We start from the raw sequence: 14,431 nt of genomic DNA on the forward strand, positions 1-14,431 counted from the left end.
TCACGTTTTGACGTCATTTCACTCCGAATCGTTGTCGATTAAGCAGGGAAATTTGTTATCTTTAAAACTGCAAACACAAATCGTTTCGCCTAGTTAGGCGAATCCACCTATTTGCTTGATTCTTAATGCAAACTTTAATTTTCGGATGCAAGTATTGAAAATCCACAATATTAAAAAATTATCGACCGGGGATTTCCATATATACACAAAACTGGGTTACAATAAACACGCGGAAAACAGAAACCAGAAATATTTCTAGTTTTCCCAAAAAGTATGCGACTACATGTATATAGATAACTTTTATGCTCAAGCACATTACTTGCAATAGTTTTTTTACCTAATGCCGATTTTCACACAAAATAAGACTTTATAATGTCCACACCTTCCAAAACATCATTAAATACCGAAACAAGCTGGTTTTCCTATTGTACATTTGCACTTAAATGGCTGATACCATAATTGTACATCTTCATATGACATGGCACGTTTCGTTTTCAATGTTTGTATATAGTCATAAAAAGTCTTGAGTCTTTAGTGTACTATTTCCTTGCAGTAGACAGCATGAGCTTGTTTAAAGCAGCACTACGTCAGGTAACAAGCTACTAACTGATACATTACTTACATTTCAGGGCACCTGACATGTCACAGATATATGTACTTATCATGTGTTTACCTTTTTGGGAAACTGTATTCATTTATGACTTTATATGACCTACTGCACGTAACCCTTAAGTTTAGAAAATATGCAACAACTTTCAGCAAAGTTAGGTCAACTAGATTCAAGACAAATGTACAAAAACAAGCACTTAACTTTTTTTTCAACTATTATATTTTATTCAATAAATATGAACCATATAATTACTAGAATTTACAAAGTGTGAACAAAACTTCCAATGGTTCAATGCACTTTTTTGCTCTCAACTAGAAGAAACAGTCTGTTGACATTAATAAGAAATCATGAATTCTAATGATTTCTGGTATATGTGTTAAAAATAATATTGTTTCTTAATCACCTCACTTATCCTTCAAAAACTAAAAATATTGATTAGATAAACCCACATGATTTTAATAGAGCATATAGTATTCAGTAAATATGCACTTTCACCAAATATTGGTATACAGTGTAGGATGTAGTAATTAAGGGTTTAAAAGCTGAGCTTTGAGCATGAAACAATTTAAGATAAAATTGTATAAAAAAAAATCACCACTACAAATGATTTGTATCATAAACAACATCAAAATTAATGATACATGCGCCACTTGAAGTTCTATTAAAATTTTAAAATGCAAGAGTTATTTTTTAAAATTTTTACTTATGTTTGTAAACCATGCACATTTGCATGTAATAGTCTGTAAATTAAAAAAGAAATAAAGTTAAACTCCGACTCCACTTATACACAAAACTAAAAAAACACACCATACATTCACCACCTCAACAAACTTCATATTTATAACCAGTTTTTTCTACTGTCTGGCATATATAATGAATTAAAATGATCACACATTCAAATTGTTCTTTTATGCATCATTTGTAAAATCTCCATCAGTCAGATTCGCCTGTTCGTGGATTTCTTCTGTTACATCTCAGCTGCCTCTCCTGTGTTTAAGAGGTAATTCCTTGTGGAGGTATGTTTTCTTTCAGCGTGGATGCTGACACGTGAGTTCGTAAGATGTTTTAAGCTTCCAAACTGAAGTTCACTCATTCTAAAAAAATATAAAATGGGAAATTTAAAATAGTGCAAGCAAATCAAATCCACCAAATTAACATCAGATTTCTATTACAAAAAGATAACCCAGAATTAAAGACACTGTCTGCAAAATACCAGGATAATCTATTTTTGTTTGTTTCCACCAGAAAAATGCAACATGCTTAATTAGTATGTTTAACCATTAGATAAAATATATGCAGCTGCAGAAATATAGCCAGATTCTATTTATTTTGGGTTTTTTTTCAGGGGTTCGGTTTACCCAGGTTCATAGTGCATTTAACAGATATAAAAGGACTTAAAAGGTGTCCTGTTAAGGAAGGGTTTCGCTTCTGCAAGATTTGGTTTAGATTGAATCTGTAGTACTACTTTGGTTTAGATTGAATCGGTAGTACTACTTTGCATAGTGGTTATAATTAGTGAAAGATTTCCATACTAACCATGTCTTCATCGCTATCGTTTTCTTCCACTGGTAAGGGTGCATACACAGCACCACGACTTCTCAGCGTTGATACAACATCTTTGTGACAACGTCCGTCCGCTAACTGGACCGCCGATAACCCTCCGTAAGTTAGAGCATTCAAGTCAAGGTTACCCTCCCTTAGGAGAAAGTCCAATAGAACGTGATTTCCGGTTTCAGCAGCATAATGAAGTATTGTTTTCCCGCACTTTCCATCCTGCAAAACAAAATAAAAATCCCTTGAGTAAAAATAGTTTTCAAGGACCATTCCCACCAAATAGGTGTGAAACACTTCCGTGAAAGTTTAGAATTTAACAGGAAATTTTTCATGAATGAAAATAAAAAAAATTATTTTCAATTAAAATGTTAAATTACATCCTATATACGTAATATCCTGCAACTTTTGCAACCTTGTAACCATACTAGAATGAAAACGTGATACTCGGCGTATAACCGGCTAACCTTCCTTTAAACGCCTTTTGGCATCCAACTTGAAGAGGTTATCGTGGTACTTCCCCCCCCCCCCCCCCACGTGACGGCCCCGCAGGCTTTTGCCCATAGCATTTTTCTGATTTAATGAACATTACCTTAATGTTAATGTTGGCACCTGACTTCAACAATAATCGGAGAATTCGGAGATGGCTTCGTTCAGCTGCTAAGTGAAGACATGACTGTCCTGAAATACGAAGGTTATCATCATTTACTGATTGCTTTGTAGCAATGTCACGTATATCGGCGAAAAAATTTTAATTGCAAATTAAATGGGGCAACTCATAAACTTCACAACAGCACTTTCTACACCTAGTAGAACATATTTAACAATTGACAATGCAACGCTTTATATTTGACGACACATTTACATTATCAAAAATGTAAAGTTTCGTTAAGTTTCTACTTTGAAGAATAACACTTTCTACATTTAGTAAAATGAATAAAATAAGACAAATCAAAATGTGATCATTTTTTGTTTGTGTGTGTGTTTGTTTACTGGTTCGTTTATTTTACATAAGGGATTTTTATGGTAAACTTGAGAACTGATAAACAATCCAAGTACTATGTACCACAAACATAAAATACAAAGTTGTTTCTGTTATAAGGAAAAGTGACAGTGAACCCAACATATAATCATTTATTTATTACATATCAGGAAGTTGTGACCTTTATAAGTATTTACGTTAAGTTGCTTTAAACATACATCCTTGTCAAGTATAATATTACACATAAATTCCAAAATTTATTTTACCGCGACATTTCCTCTTTAAGTACATAATAGTCCACCAAAGTCTGACCACACAAAACTAGGAGTAAGACTTGGTTTGATTGTGAGAAATACAATCAAACCAAGGGTCGTGCATTTGGTTCATACTTTAGTTTCCATAAATACCATCTGATTTCCAAAATAAAATTTGGCTACAGAAAATCTGGGATTTTTTCAATGGGAATGCAATTTTAGAACGTTAACATTTCAGATGAATTAGAAAATAAAATTTGGGAAGTCTGGCCCATTATAACCTTCGGTTACCTTATAGCAGGGAATGTAAAATAAAGTCCCTGCACATAGCTAGAAAAAAATCTAATTCAGAAACGTGATATAGAGACGAACAATTGTATAATTACATTACTAATATGTACCATTATAATTCATGAGCTGTAAATCTTGGGGAATCTGCTGTCGTTCCATTTGGTACCTAATTTCGCTTGTTTCGTTATATTGAATTGGTGACAGCAATAGCTCGACGATGTCGTCGAAACCCTCCCTACATGCAATGTGTAGTGAACTGTCCCCTTTATAATCTCGGGCGAGGATGTCAGCACCAGCTGACATTAGTTTTCGGACAATTACTGCCTGGCGAGTTATGGTCGCTAAGTGGAGTGGTACTTGCAAAAGGTTGTTCGGGAGGTTCAACCAGTGGAAGCTTGGAACAAGATTAATGAAGTACATCGTTATTGGAGCCAACAGTTGAATAATCGCCATGTGAAGTTGTCTGAAATTAAGATAAGTTCATTGGTGGTAGATCAAAGGTAACACAGATCACGGGCAGGTCGAGGTAGGATTACTGACAAGTTTTCTCTCCGATAGTTATGAATTGATATCGATAAGAAAAAAATGAATGCCAATACACATGTGTTACATGCATATGTTTATCATAAAAAAATAAACCACACTGACAAGCCAAATAAAAAATATCATAGGAGAAGCACCTAAAAATCAACTGTTTCCTTCTGTGTACAGTAGTAGTTATACATTATACGCATTATAAGTATAAAAGACAAAATGATTAAACGATTGATACACAAAACCATCCCGTTGATTGAAAGATTATAAAAACATGTACTTCTTTTTTTTTCTAAATTGTTTTTGTGATTAGTTTGTGTATACAAAACATGAAAATAAACACGAATTGAAAAAAATCAACTAGGGGTTAACTAGTACAATCTGTAACTCATTTTTGACACTCCTGCCAAATTTCATGACAATGTGACTAATGAAAACTTTACCCATTTATAACATAACCACCCCTTTAAACTAATATGCGCATGACTATCGCCTAAGTTACTAAAATAGGTCAAGCAAACAAGTCAATAGTAGTCGGGAATTTTCGGTGATTAGTTGGATTTTTCGTAGTTTTCGCATAATGCAGAACGTTGTTTTAACATAATGTAAAAACATTTTTCAATGCAATAATCGGATTATGAAACAAACCTCATTTAAATTCATGATTAATTAAATGTCGACAAATAGATCTAACAGTTATCATGATCACTCTGCGCATGTTTATTGACTTGTATAACAAAGGAGGTTACACAATGATCTACAATATGCGTAACAAAGCAAATACTCACGAATCTCCATCTTTGTCTGGCTTGAAAATCTCTAGTAAAAGTTCTTCGTGCTCTAAAACAACAAATCCACTCTCTTCTTTTTGTTTTACGCTCTCTTGGTCAATTTTGTCGTACAAATCTCCCTTTTTCGGCCCCTCTATCGATCTCGGCTTCAAGTTCAATTTTTCGAAATCTGATGTTAGCCCTGATTCTAAAGATGAATGAATTGAATTCACAGATCCATAGCCACTTTCTACACTCCTGAATCTGATGTCTTTAGATGGAAATTCACTTGAAATATCCTCTAAATGAAAAGGACGTACAGGTTCGATGGGGCCACAGTCGGCCTCAACGTCATCAGTCTCTATATCGTTCTTGCAAAGTTTATCCATACTATACGTCTTGTTTTAGACCAAAAAAATGATTACAATAACAACGATGTTCGCTACACAACTCCTTATTCGAATGTTGGAAATTTGTTGAGATCTGCTCTGGGAATTTCCAGTTATTGAGCTAGTTCAAAGGTTTTACTATATTTAGACATTGGGGATTCCCCTTCATAGTAACTATACATGAGAAGTCTTGTGTGCAGTCGTAAGGCACAAAATTAAGTTTGGAATTATTTCCAATTTTTGTGAAGAGCAAATTTCCAAAAATAAATCTCCGCTTAAAAAAAGAAATTGGTCATTTTCATACTTTTCACAAGTGACTAGAGTAACATTATATATCATATTTTAAAACCGCGAAATATTCTGTTGACGGTCTACAATACAAAAGAAAAATAGACTTTGAAGAATTTTAATCAAAATAAAACTTTGACTCGGGCCTTTTTTAAAAATAATTATATTGATCTTGAAGATAGGAGAAAAATATTTTTATCTTCCAAATCATTATGCTTTAGATAAATAAAAATGTACAAAGAAAATAAAACATTTTAACCTTTAACATGGTGGATATAAGTAGTTTGATCTGAAGAAATCTTCCAAGCCCTCCATTTATCAAATTGTTACCTATAATGTTTTATTTTGTAATATTGAAAAAAAAATAACGAAATTTGAATTTGAATATATTCGAAAACAAGAAATGCAAAGATTTAAAGAATACGTGCACGTGTATTTACTAGTTACTAACACAGGAACGGTTGGTCATGTGTGTGCAGCTTTTGTTCTATTTTTTTAAGGCTGCAGATTTGTAGTTTTCCTTATTCACTACTCTATTGACTTCCTTGAAATGTTCAAAACTATTCATAAATTTTGTTTGGAAATGTCACTTTGAGCAAAACATGGTGTAGTTAGACAAACCAGTGATGGGTCCATACAAATTCCGATAAGGGGGGACCGGGGGCGCTGACCAACTGAGGGGTCAGTCCAGTCATTTCCAGTGTTTCAAGAGTTCCAAATATATATATATAAAAATATGAAGCAATTTCGTTATTTACATTTGCTTTCAAAAATTTGAAAACTCGGTTAATATAATGCATATCTTTTTACATGATTCTTGAGGAAAACATTTACAAGGGACGGTTCCAGGATTTCAGGGGTTTAGTAAAAAGAACCAAAGGCCGAGCCGAACGAGGCAAGATTATGTTCAAGAGTAAAATTTGTGAAAAAAAAATCATGCGAGCAAAATGATTTTCCTAGTATTAAAAGGGTATAGGCACAGCGCGTCTTTCCTTGAATCCGCGCCTGATTTGCATGGGCGATCAGGGGTGGATCTAGGATTTCAGGTTGGGGGTACATACTGAAATGTGTAACCCGTACCAACTTTCCCCCGTACCGAAATACTATTTTCCGATGTCTTCATTATTGCGTTATATTTCCAGTTGATAATTTGTACACATTTACAAAATGATATTTGATGGCTAGACTAGGATCAAGGATTTTTAAATTGTTTTTCGAAAATTTAATTTTTAAAAATTCCCGTACCCGAAATCGCAGTTCGGTATTTTGTTGTTTGTACAGTTTTATTGTATATTTCACATTAGATTAAAATATTCTAGGGCGATAAATTAAAATCGCAAGAGATTCTATTTATGAGACTTTCTTCATCATTCTTGATAAGATCGTATCCATTCTTTGCTGGTACGGGGATTCGTGTTACAGTTCCATGACCGCAATTAAGGGTTTAAGTTAGAGGAGGCAGGGGTTAGGGACCGGCGATTGAGACCCCTAGAAAGAGGGTTCCGGGGGGAAGCCCCTCGCCGAAATTTTTTCATGTAATGGCTTAAAATTGGACCTATTCCAGGAGTTTGTGAACATGAATTATTGAATTGATGTAAGTAAATATTAAAAAAGAAATTATTTGTTTTTTGTATGTATCTTTGACATTATTCCACATTTTCTTTCTCTATTCTAAATTTCTGCACCTTTGGTCAGATTTTCCTTTACAAAATGCAATTTGAATATAACCTGGTAGATTTGAAAAATGACCAAAATCGATTTATGTACAGACTAAACGTTTATTGTTCTGTTCTTCTCCGAATGCAATGTAGATTTTCTTACTACCACCCATACGGCTACAACCCTTTAATTATTGATTCCATAGGGTTCCTTACATTTCTGCACAGATATTTTTGGCTTTAGCTTGGACCATGCATATCATACTTTTTGATAGAAAGGACCACTCAAAGCGACCAGTATACGCATAGGACACTCCACTTAAAATATCGGGGTACGAAGTGTGATTCATTTTTTCCGCTAATCTCCAAACCCCCGAAATTGCCTAAATGTCCTCCCGAACACTAAAATGATCATTGAAACTGGCACTTGGTTTGCATATAAAGTAATTCTTTTGAGTATGTATTTTATTTTAACCCATCTTTTTGTCAAGCAATCAAAAAGATTTTGAAGTCTCTAATACACTTTAAATTGACCTGTTGCATTTTGCTACCCATCTGTCTACTTCTTGAGGAAAGTCATTTCGAGCTAATAAATCATTCATGTTAACTTCATTAACTCTAATTGATTTAAAACATCATTCAGACTTTTAGGACCAAGTTTCAATATAAAATTCCGAATAATAATAGAAAAATCGGCGTTAGTTATTAGGGTACGGGGAATTTGGTACGGTTACGGGTTACACATTTCGGGATGTACTGGTTAGGGGGCGTCAAAAAGGCCAATTGGAGTGAGACAGGTAGAACTTGTGAAAATATTAGGGTGAAGAGGAGGGTGCGCCAAACTACGAAGTTAACAGCGTCAGACTTTCCGAAATCACTGTCCGCAGTAACTCAGTCTAGATGCTGCAGTCAGCCATTGCACGAAAGAATCTTGCAAACTCGAGGAAAATTATGAAAGACCTGTCTGCAGCGGTTAGTAAGAGAGGAAATAGTAATCAAGGGAACCAATATTCTAGCGGAAATTTGAAAAAATGTAATTCAAGGACAAAGACCAGACATAGAAAACAGACACTCAAAACAAAGAACATAAAATAACTGAATAATACGTACACAGCAACAGAAGTAAATGCATGAGCAAATCGGACTCCACTAAAAACTCGGAGCATGGTCCTGGTGCACCGGTTAGGTATTACCGTAAGCTTCCTCTGCATTTCTAGAATCACCCCCCGAGCTACTCATTAAAAGACATGTGGAACTTCCTGGTACTCCAGCAGTGCTAGAGGTTGTCTGGCAAGCTATTTTCTGACTGGGTGCCATCCTAACTGAATTCCAACCTCTTATGTTGTACGAGTAAACTTCCAAGGTGTACGCAATGTCTACCTATATCCGTGATTGGAACTCTGGGTGCCCCTGGTTGGGTCCAGCACTGGTAGTGCTGAGCAGTAATACTAAGACAAAGATTAATTCGTTATGGGGGAAAAGGGGGTCGAATTTTCTTTATGGAAAGGGGCGTAACTATAACAAACAAATTAATCTTTAAATTTGATATTTCATTCCCCTTTCCATTGTATACCCTACTTTGTTTGCAATGTGTTTCACTACAGAAATCGATAAATACGGACAAAATGGATATAAAACAACATTTATGAGAAAGTTTACGTTCCTTTTTTTGTTCGCTAGAGATTTGACTTGTATTTTCTTCGTTGCTTTGCTCTTATGTACCGTTGTCAATGTAAACTGCTGGTTTAAATTTTCTGGTTTTGACTTACTCATTAAAGTAATTATTAAGACAGATGAAATCATACTAACACCAAAGGTAATAAGGCCAAATGAACTTAAATGGTAAATTTTCATCCATCCTTCACAAAATATGGGATAGGTGGAAAGATTTTACTTTCAATTATTTATTTCATTACAGATATTTGCAAGCCAATAAATTTTAGCTATTTGATGTATGGAATTATTCTAAATCCATAGCCTCATCAGTTTCAGAGAAGAAACATCATTTTAGTCACCAAGAAATGAAATATTTGTGTGTTATAGTATCTCAATACTAGAAACTGTTGCGAAAAAAATCCTGGCTTTTGAAATTTCCACCCGAATTTTTTATTTTTGTGTTAATTTTTCAGGGGCAGGAGGGGATGAGAATCTACTAATTTTATTTTGAAAATCAATAGAATAGAAACATATAAAGTTCATTAACATATAAGGTTCACATCTCAGAGCTGAATGTCCAATTAACTTTCGTCAGTACTTTTCACATATTCTGTTGTGATGTTATGATACTGCAGGAGCAGGAGAAAATTCATGTGCCTGGTATATCTTTTTATCCCCTTGCAGAAGTTTTTTTGGACCCATAATATATCGGATCCTTAATTTGCATTTTACCAGTTTTGGACATCGCTATCATTTAGCGTCCTCTGGGTGGATTAAAGTGTGTTTTGTTTTTTTATGAAAAGGTAGCTTAAATAATGATACATATTCATTAATCATTCCTTTCCAGATTTTGAATAGTTATCTTGCCGTTGCACTATTTGGCTGTTTAATTGTATTTTTGAAGTATAGAAACATGACTTTTTCAGGTAAGTGTTGTTTGATGTAAAAATACATTGTAAATGTTCATTTTCTTTAAAGTTTCAATCATTTGCTTTCATACCAGTATTGAAACTTACAGCTTATATTTAAAGAAGCTTTGAATTTAAAAAAACAAAATTGTATACATCAGGCCCCCCCAAAATGTGTGTTGCTTGGAATTAATTTACCAAACCAACCCCTTTTTTTAGCTATGAACCTAGTCCATATTACCAATTACCAGTTATGGTGAATTTTCTAAGCATTCTTAATGGAATACATTTTATAATGGTATAAGAATTGTTTAATAGAAAATGTTTAAGCATCTTTAAAGACCATGATAAACAAAACTCGTGAGCTAAGAATTGCATTTCCAGTTTAAATTTAAAGACTTAGAGAGTCATTTTTGCTTTTTGCTTATGTTGTGAATTAATTGAAATGAAAAAAAAAATGAAATAAAAAGCCAACATATCATAATTATATGATATAAAATGTATAATTTATTTTTGTTGGATGCTTACAAAGGTAGATAATCTGGTAAGCACAACTCCAATTGAACTGTGAAGAAGGATAAGCATATTATGCAGTATGTAGATGTTTATGAAAGGAGATAAGTCTGTTAATCTAATATCCCCATAGCCACGATAGGGCTGAATAATAATAAACACCAGTCTTGTAACATTTTAAAAAAAAAAGATATTGCCTACAAGTGCTTCCTTAGTCAAATTTAAAGCTTCTTTTATGTTTTTACCTTGGTGCATAATCATGTGGAAGTATGGTTTGATTAAATGATGACAACGTTTATTAAATAGGTCAAAGTAAAACTGCTAATGTAAAACCAGAATGGGATTTCTGAAAAATCTACTTTCATTTTTGCTTTGGCCACAAATATGAACCTTAAGATGTAAGAATCAATCACTTAAATACCATAACCAACTATATATATTTTATCATCCCTAAATAGTTGCACATGTGGCTGCTTATTTTCAATCATTTGCCATCACTTGGCGTATGCCATCATCATTGTCATTAACAATTTCTTCAAACATCTTCTCCTCTGAAACTACTTAATAGATTTGCAAGAAACTTATACTGACTGTTCCTTAGAGTATCCTACAAAAAACGATTGTTTGGATTTTTGATCGGTTAAAAAACATGGCCGCTGTTACTAAAAATAGAACATAGGGGTCAGACAGCAGATTTTTGCATATATCTCCAAAACCGTTATGTTTAGCCAAATTTTGACACATGGGTAAAGGTATTCAGCATGATGAGATCTATCAGTGGTCAAATTTTGGTGAAAATCTGTTGACCCATGTTGGAGTTATTGCCCTTTTTGGACATTTTTTGCTGTTTTTGATGTTATTACTTTCAAAAATCTTCTTTGTTATTTAGGATATCCTTAACAAAATGAACGTTTAGATTTTTGATTGGTTAAAAACATGGCCGTCATTACTAAAATAGAACACAGGGGTCATACAGTAGTTTTTTGCATATATCTCTAAAACCATTAGGTTTGGCCAATATCTTTCAAATGCTGAAATATCCTTATTATAAGGCCTACAAAGGTCTTTGGGGATCAAAGTTGTCAGACGACTCCATATAAGGGTTATTGCCCTTGAGAGGTGAAAAATGACTTTTTTTACAGTTTGCAGCCTATATCTTTAAAACTATGATAGATAGAATGAAACTTTCAATTGCTGAAATGATTCTTATTATAAGGCCTATAAAAGTCTCCAGGGATCAAAGTTGTCAGATTCTATATAAGAGTTATTGCCCTTGAAAGGCAAAAAATTATGTTTTTTGTAGTTTTCAATCAATATCTTAAAAACTATAAAAGATAGAATGAAACTTTTGATTGATGAAATGGTCCTCATGATAAGTCCTACCTAGGCCTTCATGGAGTCAAAATTGTCGGACAACTTCTTGTTAGAGTTATTGCCCTTGAAAGGCAAACATTTGACCAGGTGAGCAATTCAGGCTCCTGGGAGCCTCTTGTTTTTCAATTAGTTTCCATGTTTCATATGAATATGTAGAGTCTAATGCATGTATCAGTGTTTTTAACCCAAGCAAACAAAGTTTTTGGTTCATGCAGGATTGAATCACCCTGTTTCTCTGTGCCTCTCTCTATAAATACACATCTTTAATGTTTATAAGTGTGGCTCCTCCTAATCTAGTAAGTGTACACAAAAGTTCAGTTTTAGGTTTTGTGTCATATATAGCTGTGCATGAAAGAAATCAAGGTAACACACATTTTACTCTGTTAAGTGTTTCAGTCCATTATATGCTTGCTCTTGTTATTGCTACTTCTATTGATGTTGGATTTGGAAAAAATGTTACATGTATTTATTTGTTCATTCTTAGGTCAAATCCTATTGTAAATTAGCAGGTAATATTTATTGAAACTAAACTTTCAAAAAATATTTTAATCAAGGTATGGTTTCATGAAAAAGATCAGATTGAGAATTTCCTCAATCTTTCCTCTACTCCGATTTCTTCCAATCAGATCATTTGAAACTTAAGATTTTAGGTAAACCTATGTTGGGAGAAATTTCATACAGGGTTTTGACTATCTTCAGTTACCTATGCCTTGTTGATAGCAAGTTCAGACTATGGCACAAACCATTTTCTTTCAGAGGAGGGGCCTGGGATTTTATGTTGTATGAGAACCTTTTTTCATCAGTGGCTTGAGTAAGATTTATTATTTTCTAAATCTTAATTGTTAAGTAATTGGGAATATATTGAATCACATTTTTTTTTCTGTCCCTGTTTGAGTTAAATTTGTTTTGCTAAATTTTAGAATTGTTTTTTTTTCTTAGTCACCCCCTTTTTCATTAATAAAATGGTTCAGTTTCTAGGACTTCACTTCTCAGTCATCCAGGACAAGTACAATTTTGATATGAAAATGTTGTTTTTTATATTCCACTTTCCCTTTGGCAAGTAGAAAACTTGAATGTTTGAAAGGATTTGTTAAGTTCATGAAGCAGATATTTAAATCGTTGATCACCATGGTTGGTGCCAAAAGCATTGACAAAATGATGAAAATGAAAGTAGACTAATATTGATCACAGGTAGTCTCCCAGGACAAGAGATGTTGAGAATTTGGTTTTGTGGATATAGAATGTCACATGTACGGTGCAGAAATTTTCATCACAGTCAATTCAGCCATAGCATAATTCATATTAATTGTATGTATGTAATGGCATGAATAAATGATATTGCATTATTATTTGTGCCATTTTATAATGCAGTAATAACTATGTCATTGACATGGAGACAGATTTATAAAAGCATAACTATGCTTGTTTCTGGATCCTATATCTATTATATTTGTATGTATGTTATCACATTTACGACTATATGAAATAAAATATGTTTAAACTAACTATGTCATTGCAATAGTACAATTATGAAGAGTTAAATCTAGTACTAGTATGCCACTGCAATACTATTTCAACTGTTGTTTGTAAAGTTCTATAACCATTTATGCCATTTCATTAATCATGAGACTTTTCCATTGCCATACATGTAATATCATAACTGGTATATTAATTTATGAAGGCACTTAGATCTGGATTGGTGACTAGAGATAAAGTCACCTTTGGATGCAATTTTTAAAACCCAAGGCATTATTATATATGCAAAATGTTACATGATAGATAAATAGGGTGTTGCCTCTCAGCCTAACATTTGCACTGTTCACACAACAGAGTTTGTCTGACATCTATAGTTGTGGCAGCTTGCTTTTATTGGTTTTTCCATTTTTTTCAGTTGGTAAGCTCACTCACTTAGCCACTACATACGTAATGATGATATTTTATATGAAAGCTTGAATCAATATTATTTGGCATTAATAAAGATAACTGCAAAGGGAGATAATCAAATAGGGTTCAATGACAATGGGTATTCTTAAGCCATCTCATATATATATGAGTTTATATAGTTTTGTTATAAATATCTATGAATTTATTAACATAAAATTATAAGTACTTGCATATCAGTGATTGTGCATATCATACTGTACTGTATTTTTCTATGCGACCAGGTTTATGAAAGAGAGGGACACGGAGGTGACCAAAATTAATGCCATTGGTGATTATAATTATATAAACATGATTTTTTTACTTACAGAATCATTATTGATAGCACCTTCTACTGGAATATGTTTAAAGAGAGTAAATTATTTGGGACAACAGTCATCAAGATTCTTCCAGATGACTCAAATAAAAACTATTGTGATAATGGAAGGTTTTACTAAGGTATTACTATTTTTTGTAGAGTTGGAGGATTCATCTTAAATTTGATATAACTACTTCTTCAATATAATATCATTTTATTTTTAATATTTTTGGAGTTCAACTTTTGTTTAGTTTAGTCCCATGATATATGCATGATGATGTAAAGCCGCTATTAACACTGATCTCACGTGGGCTACTGGCGAAATTCAATTTTTCTTATCCTAAATTATTCAATACTGCCACGTTACACTAATCAACTAATTAGAGAACAAATGAATTAGAAGAATTTGGAACC

General features: G+C 33.3%; 2 protein-coding genes across 7 annotated transcripts in view; one reads left to right on the forward strand and one right to left on the reverse strand.

The window, feature by feature from the left end:
* The window catches only part of LOC148625174 (phosphatidylinositol N-acetylglucosaminyltransferase subunit H-like), a 46,494-nt gene that overhangs the window by 26,611 nt on the left and 5,452 nt on the right, over positions 1–14,431 (forward strand). Inside the window, exons 1-3 of one of the 6 annotated variants that reach the window (XM_088568544.1) lie at positions 6,023–9,143; positions 9,831–9,909; positions 14,030–14,157. In XM_088568544.1, the coding sequence (XP_088424670.1) occupies positions 8,916–9,143; positions 9,831–9,909; positions 14,030–14,157 (435 nt within the window). In that variant the 5' untranslated portion in view covers positions 6,023–8,915. Of the gene's footprint in view, positions 1–6,022; positions 9,144–9,830; positions 9,910–10,501; positions 12,142–14,029; positions 14,158–14,431 lie in introns of those variants that run through there. The other 5 variants (XM_088568543.1, XM_088568542.1, XM_088568548.1 and 2 more) reach the window with 5 other exon arrangements.
* LOC148625175 (NF-kappa-B inhibitor cactus-like) lies at positions 812–5,420 on the reverse strand. Its single transcript, XM_088568541.1, has 5 exons — positions 5,011–5,420; positions 3,799–4,151; positions 2,754–2,842; positions 2,147–2,383; positions 812–1,704 (listed from the first exon to the last, which is right to left on the reverse strand). The coding sequence occupies exons 1-5, from the start codon at positions 5,379–5,381 to the stop codon at positions 1,696–1,698; spliced, it is 1,059 nt and encodes a 352-aa protein (XP_088424667.1). The 5' UTR covers positions 5,382–5,420; the 3' UTR covers positions 812–1,695.

Source organism: Perna viridis, chromosome 2 (genome assembly GCF_037379345.1).
Source record: "Perna viridis isolate PV_CMFRI_1.1 ecotype Kerala chromosome 2, ASM3737934v1, whole genome shotgun sequence".
Lineage (NCBI taxonomy): Eukaryota > Metazoa > Mollusca > Bivalvia > Mytilida > Mytilidae > Perna > Perna viridis.

Bases quoted from the DNA above. Each gene is read 5' to 3' on its own strand.
- LOC148625175 (XM_088568541.1), bottom strand. From the start codon at position 5,381: ATGGATAAACTTTGCAAGAACGATATAGAGACTGATGACGTTGAGGCC. The intron at 4,152-5,010 runs GTGAGTATTTGC...TCTTAATTTCAG, and splicing joins CCAGACAAAGATGGAGATTC to ACAACTTCACATGGCGATTA. The intron at 2,843-3,798 runs GTACATATTAGT...TTCGTATTTCAG, and splicing joins ACAGCTCATGAATTATAATG to GACAGTCATGTCTTCACTTA.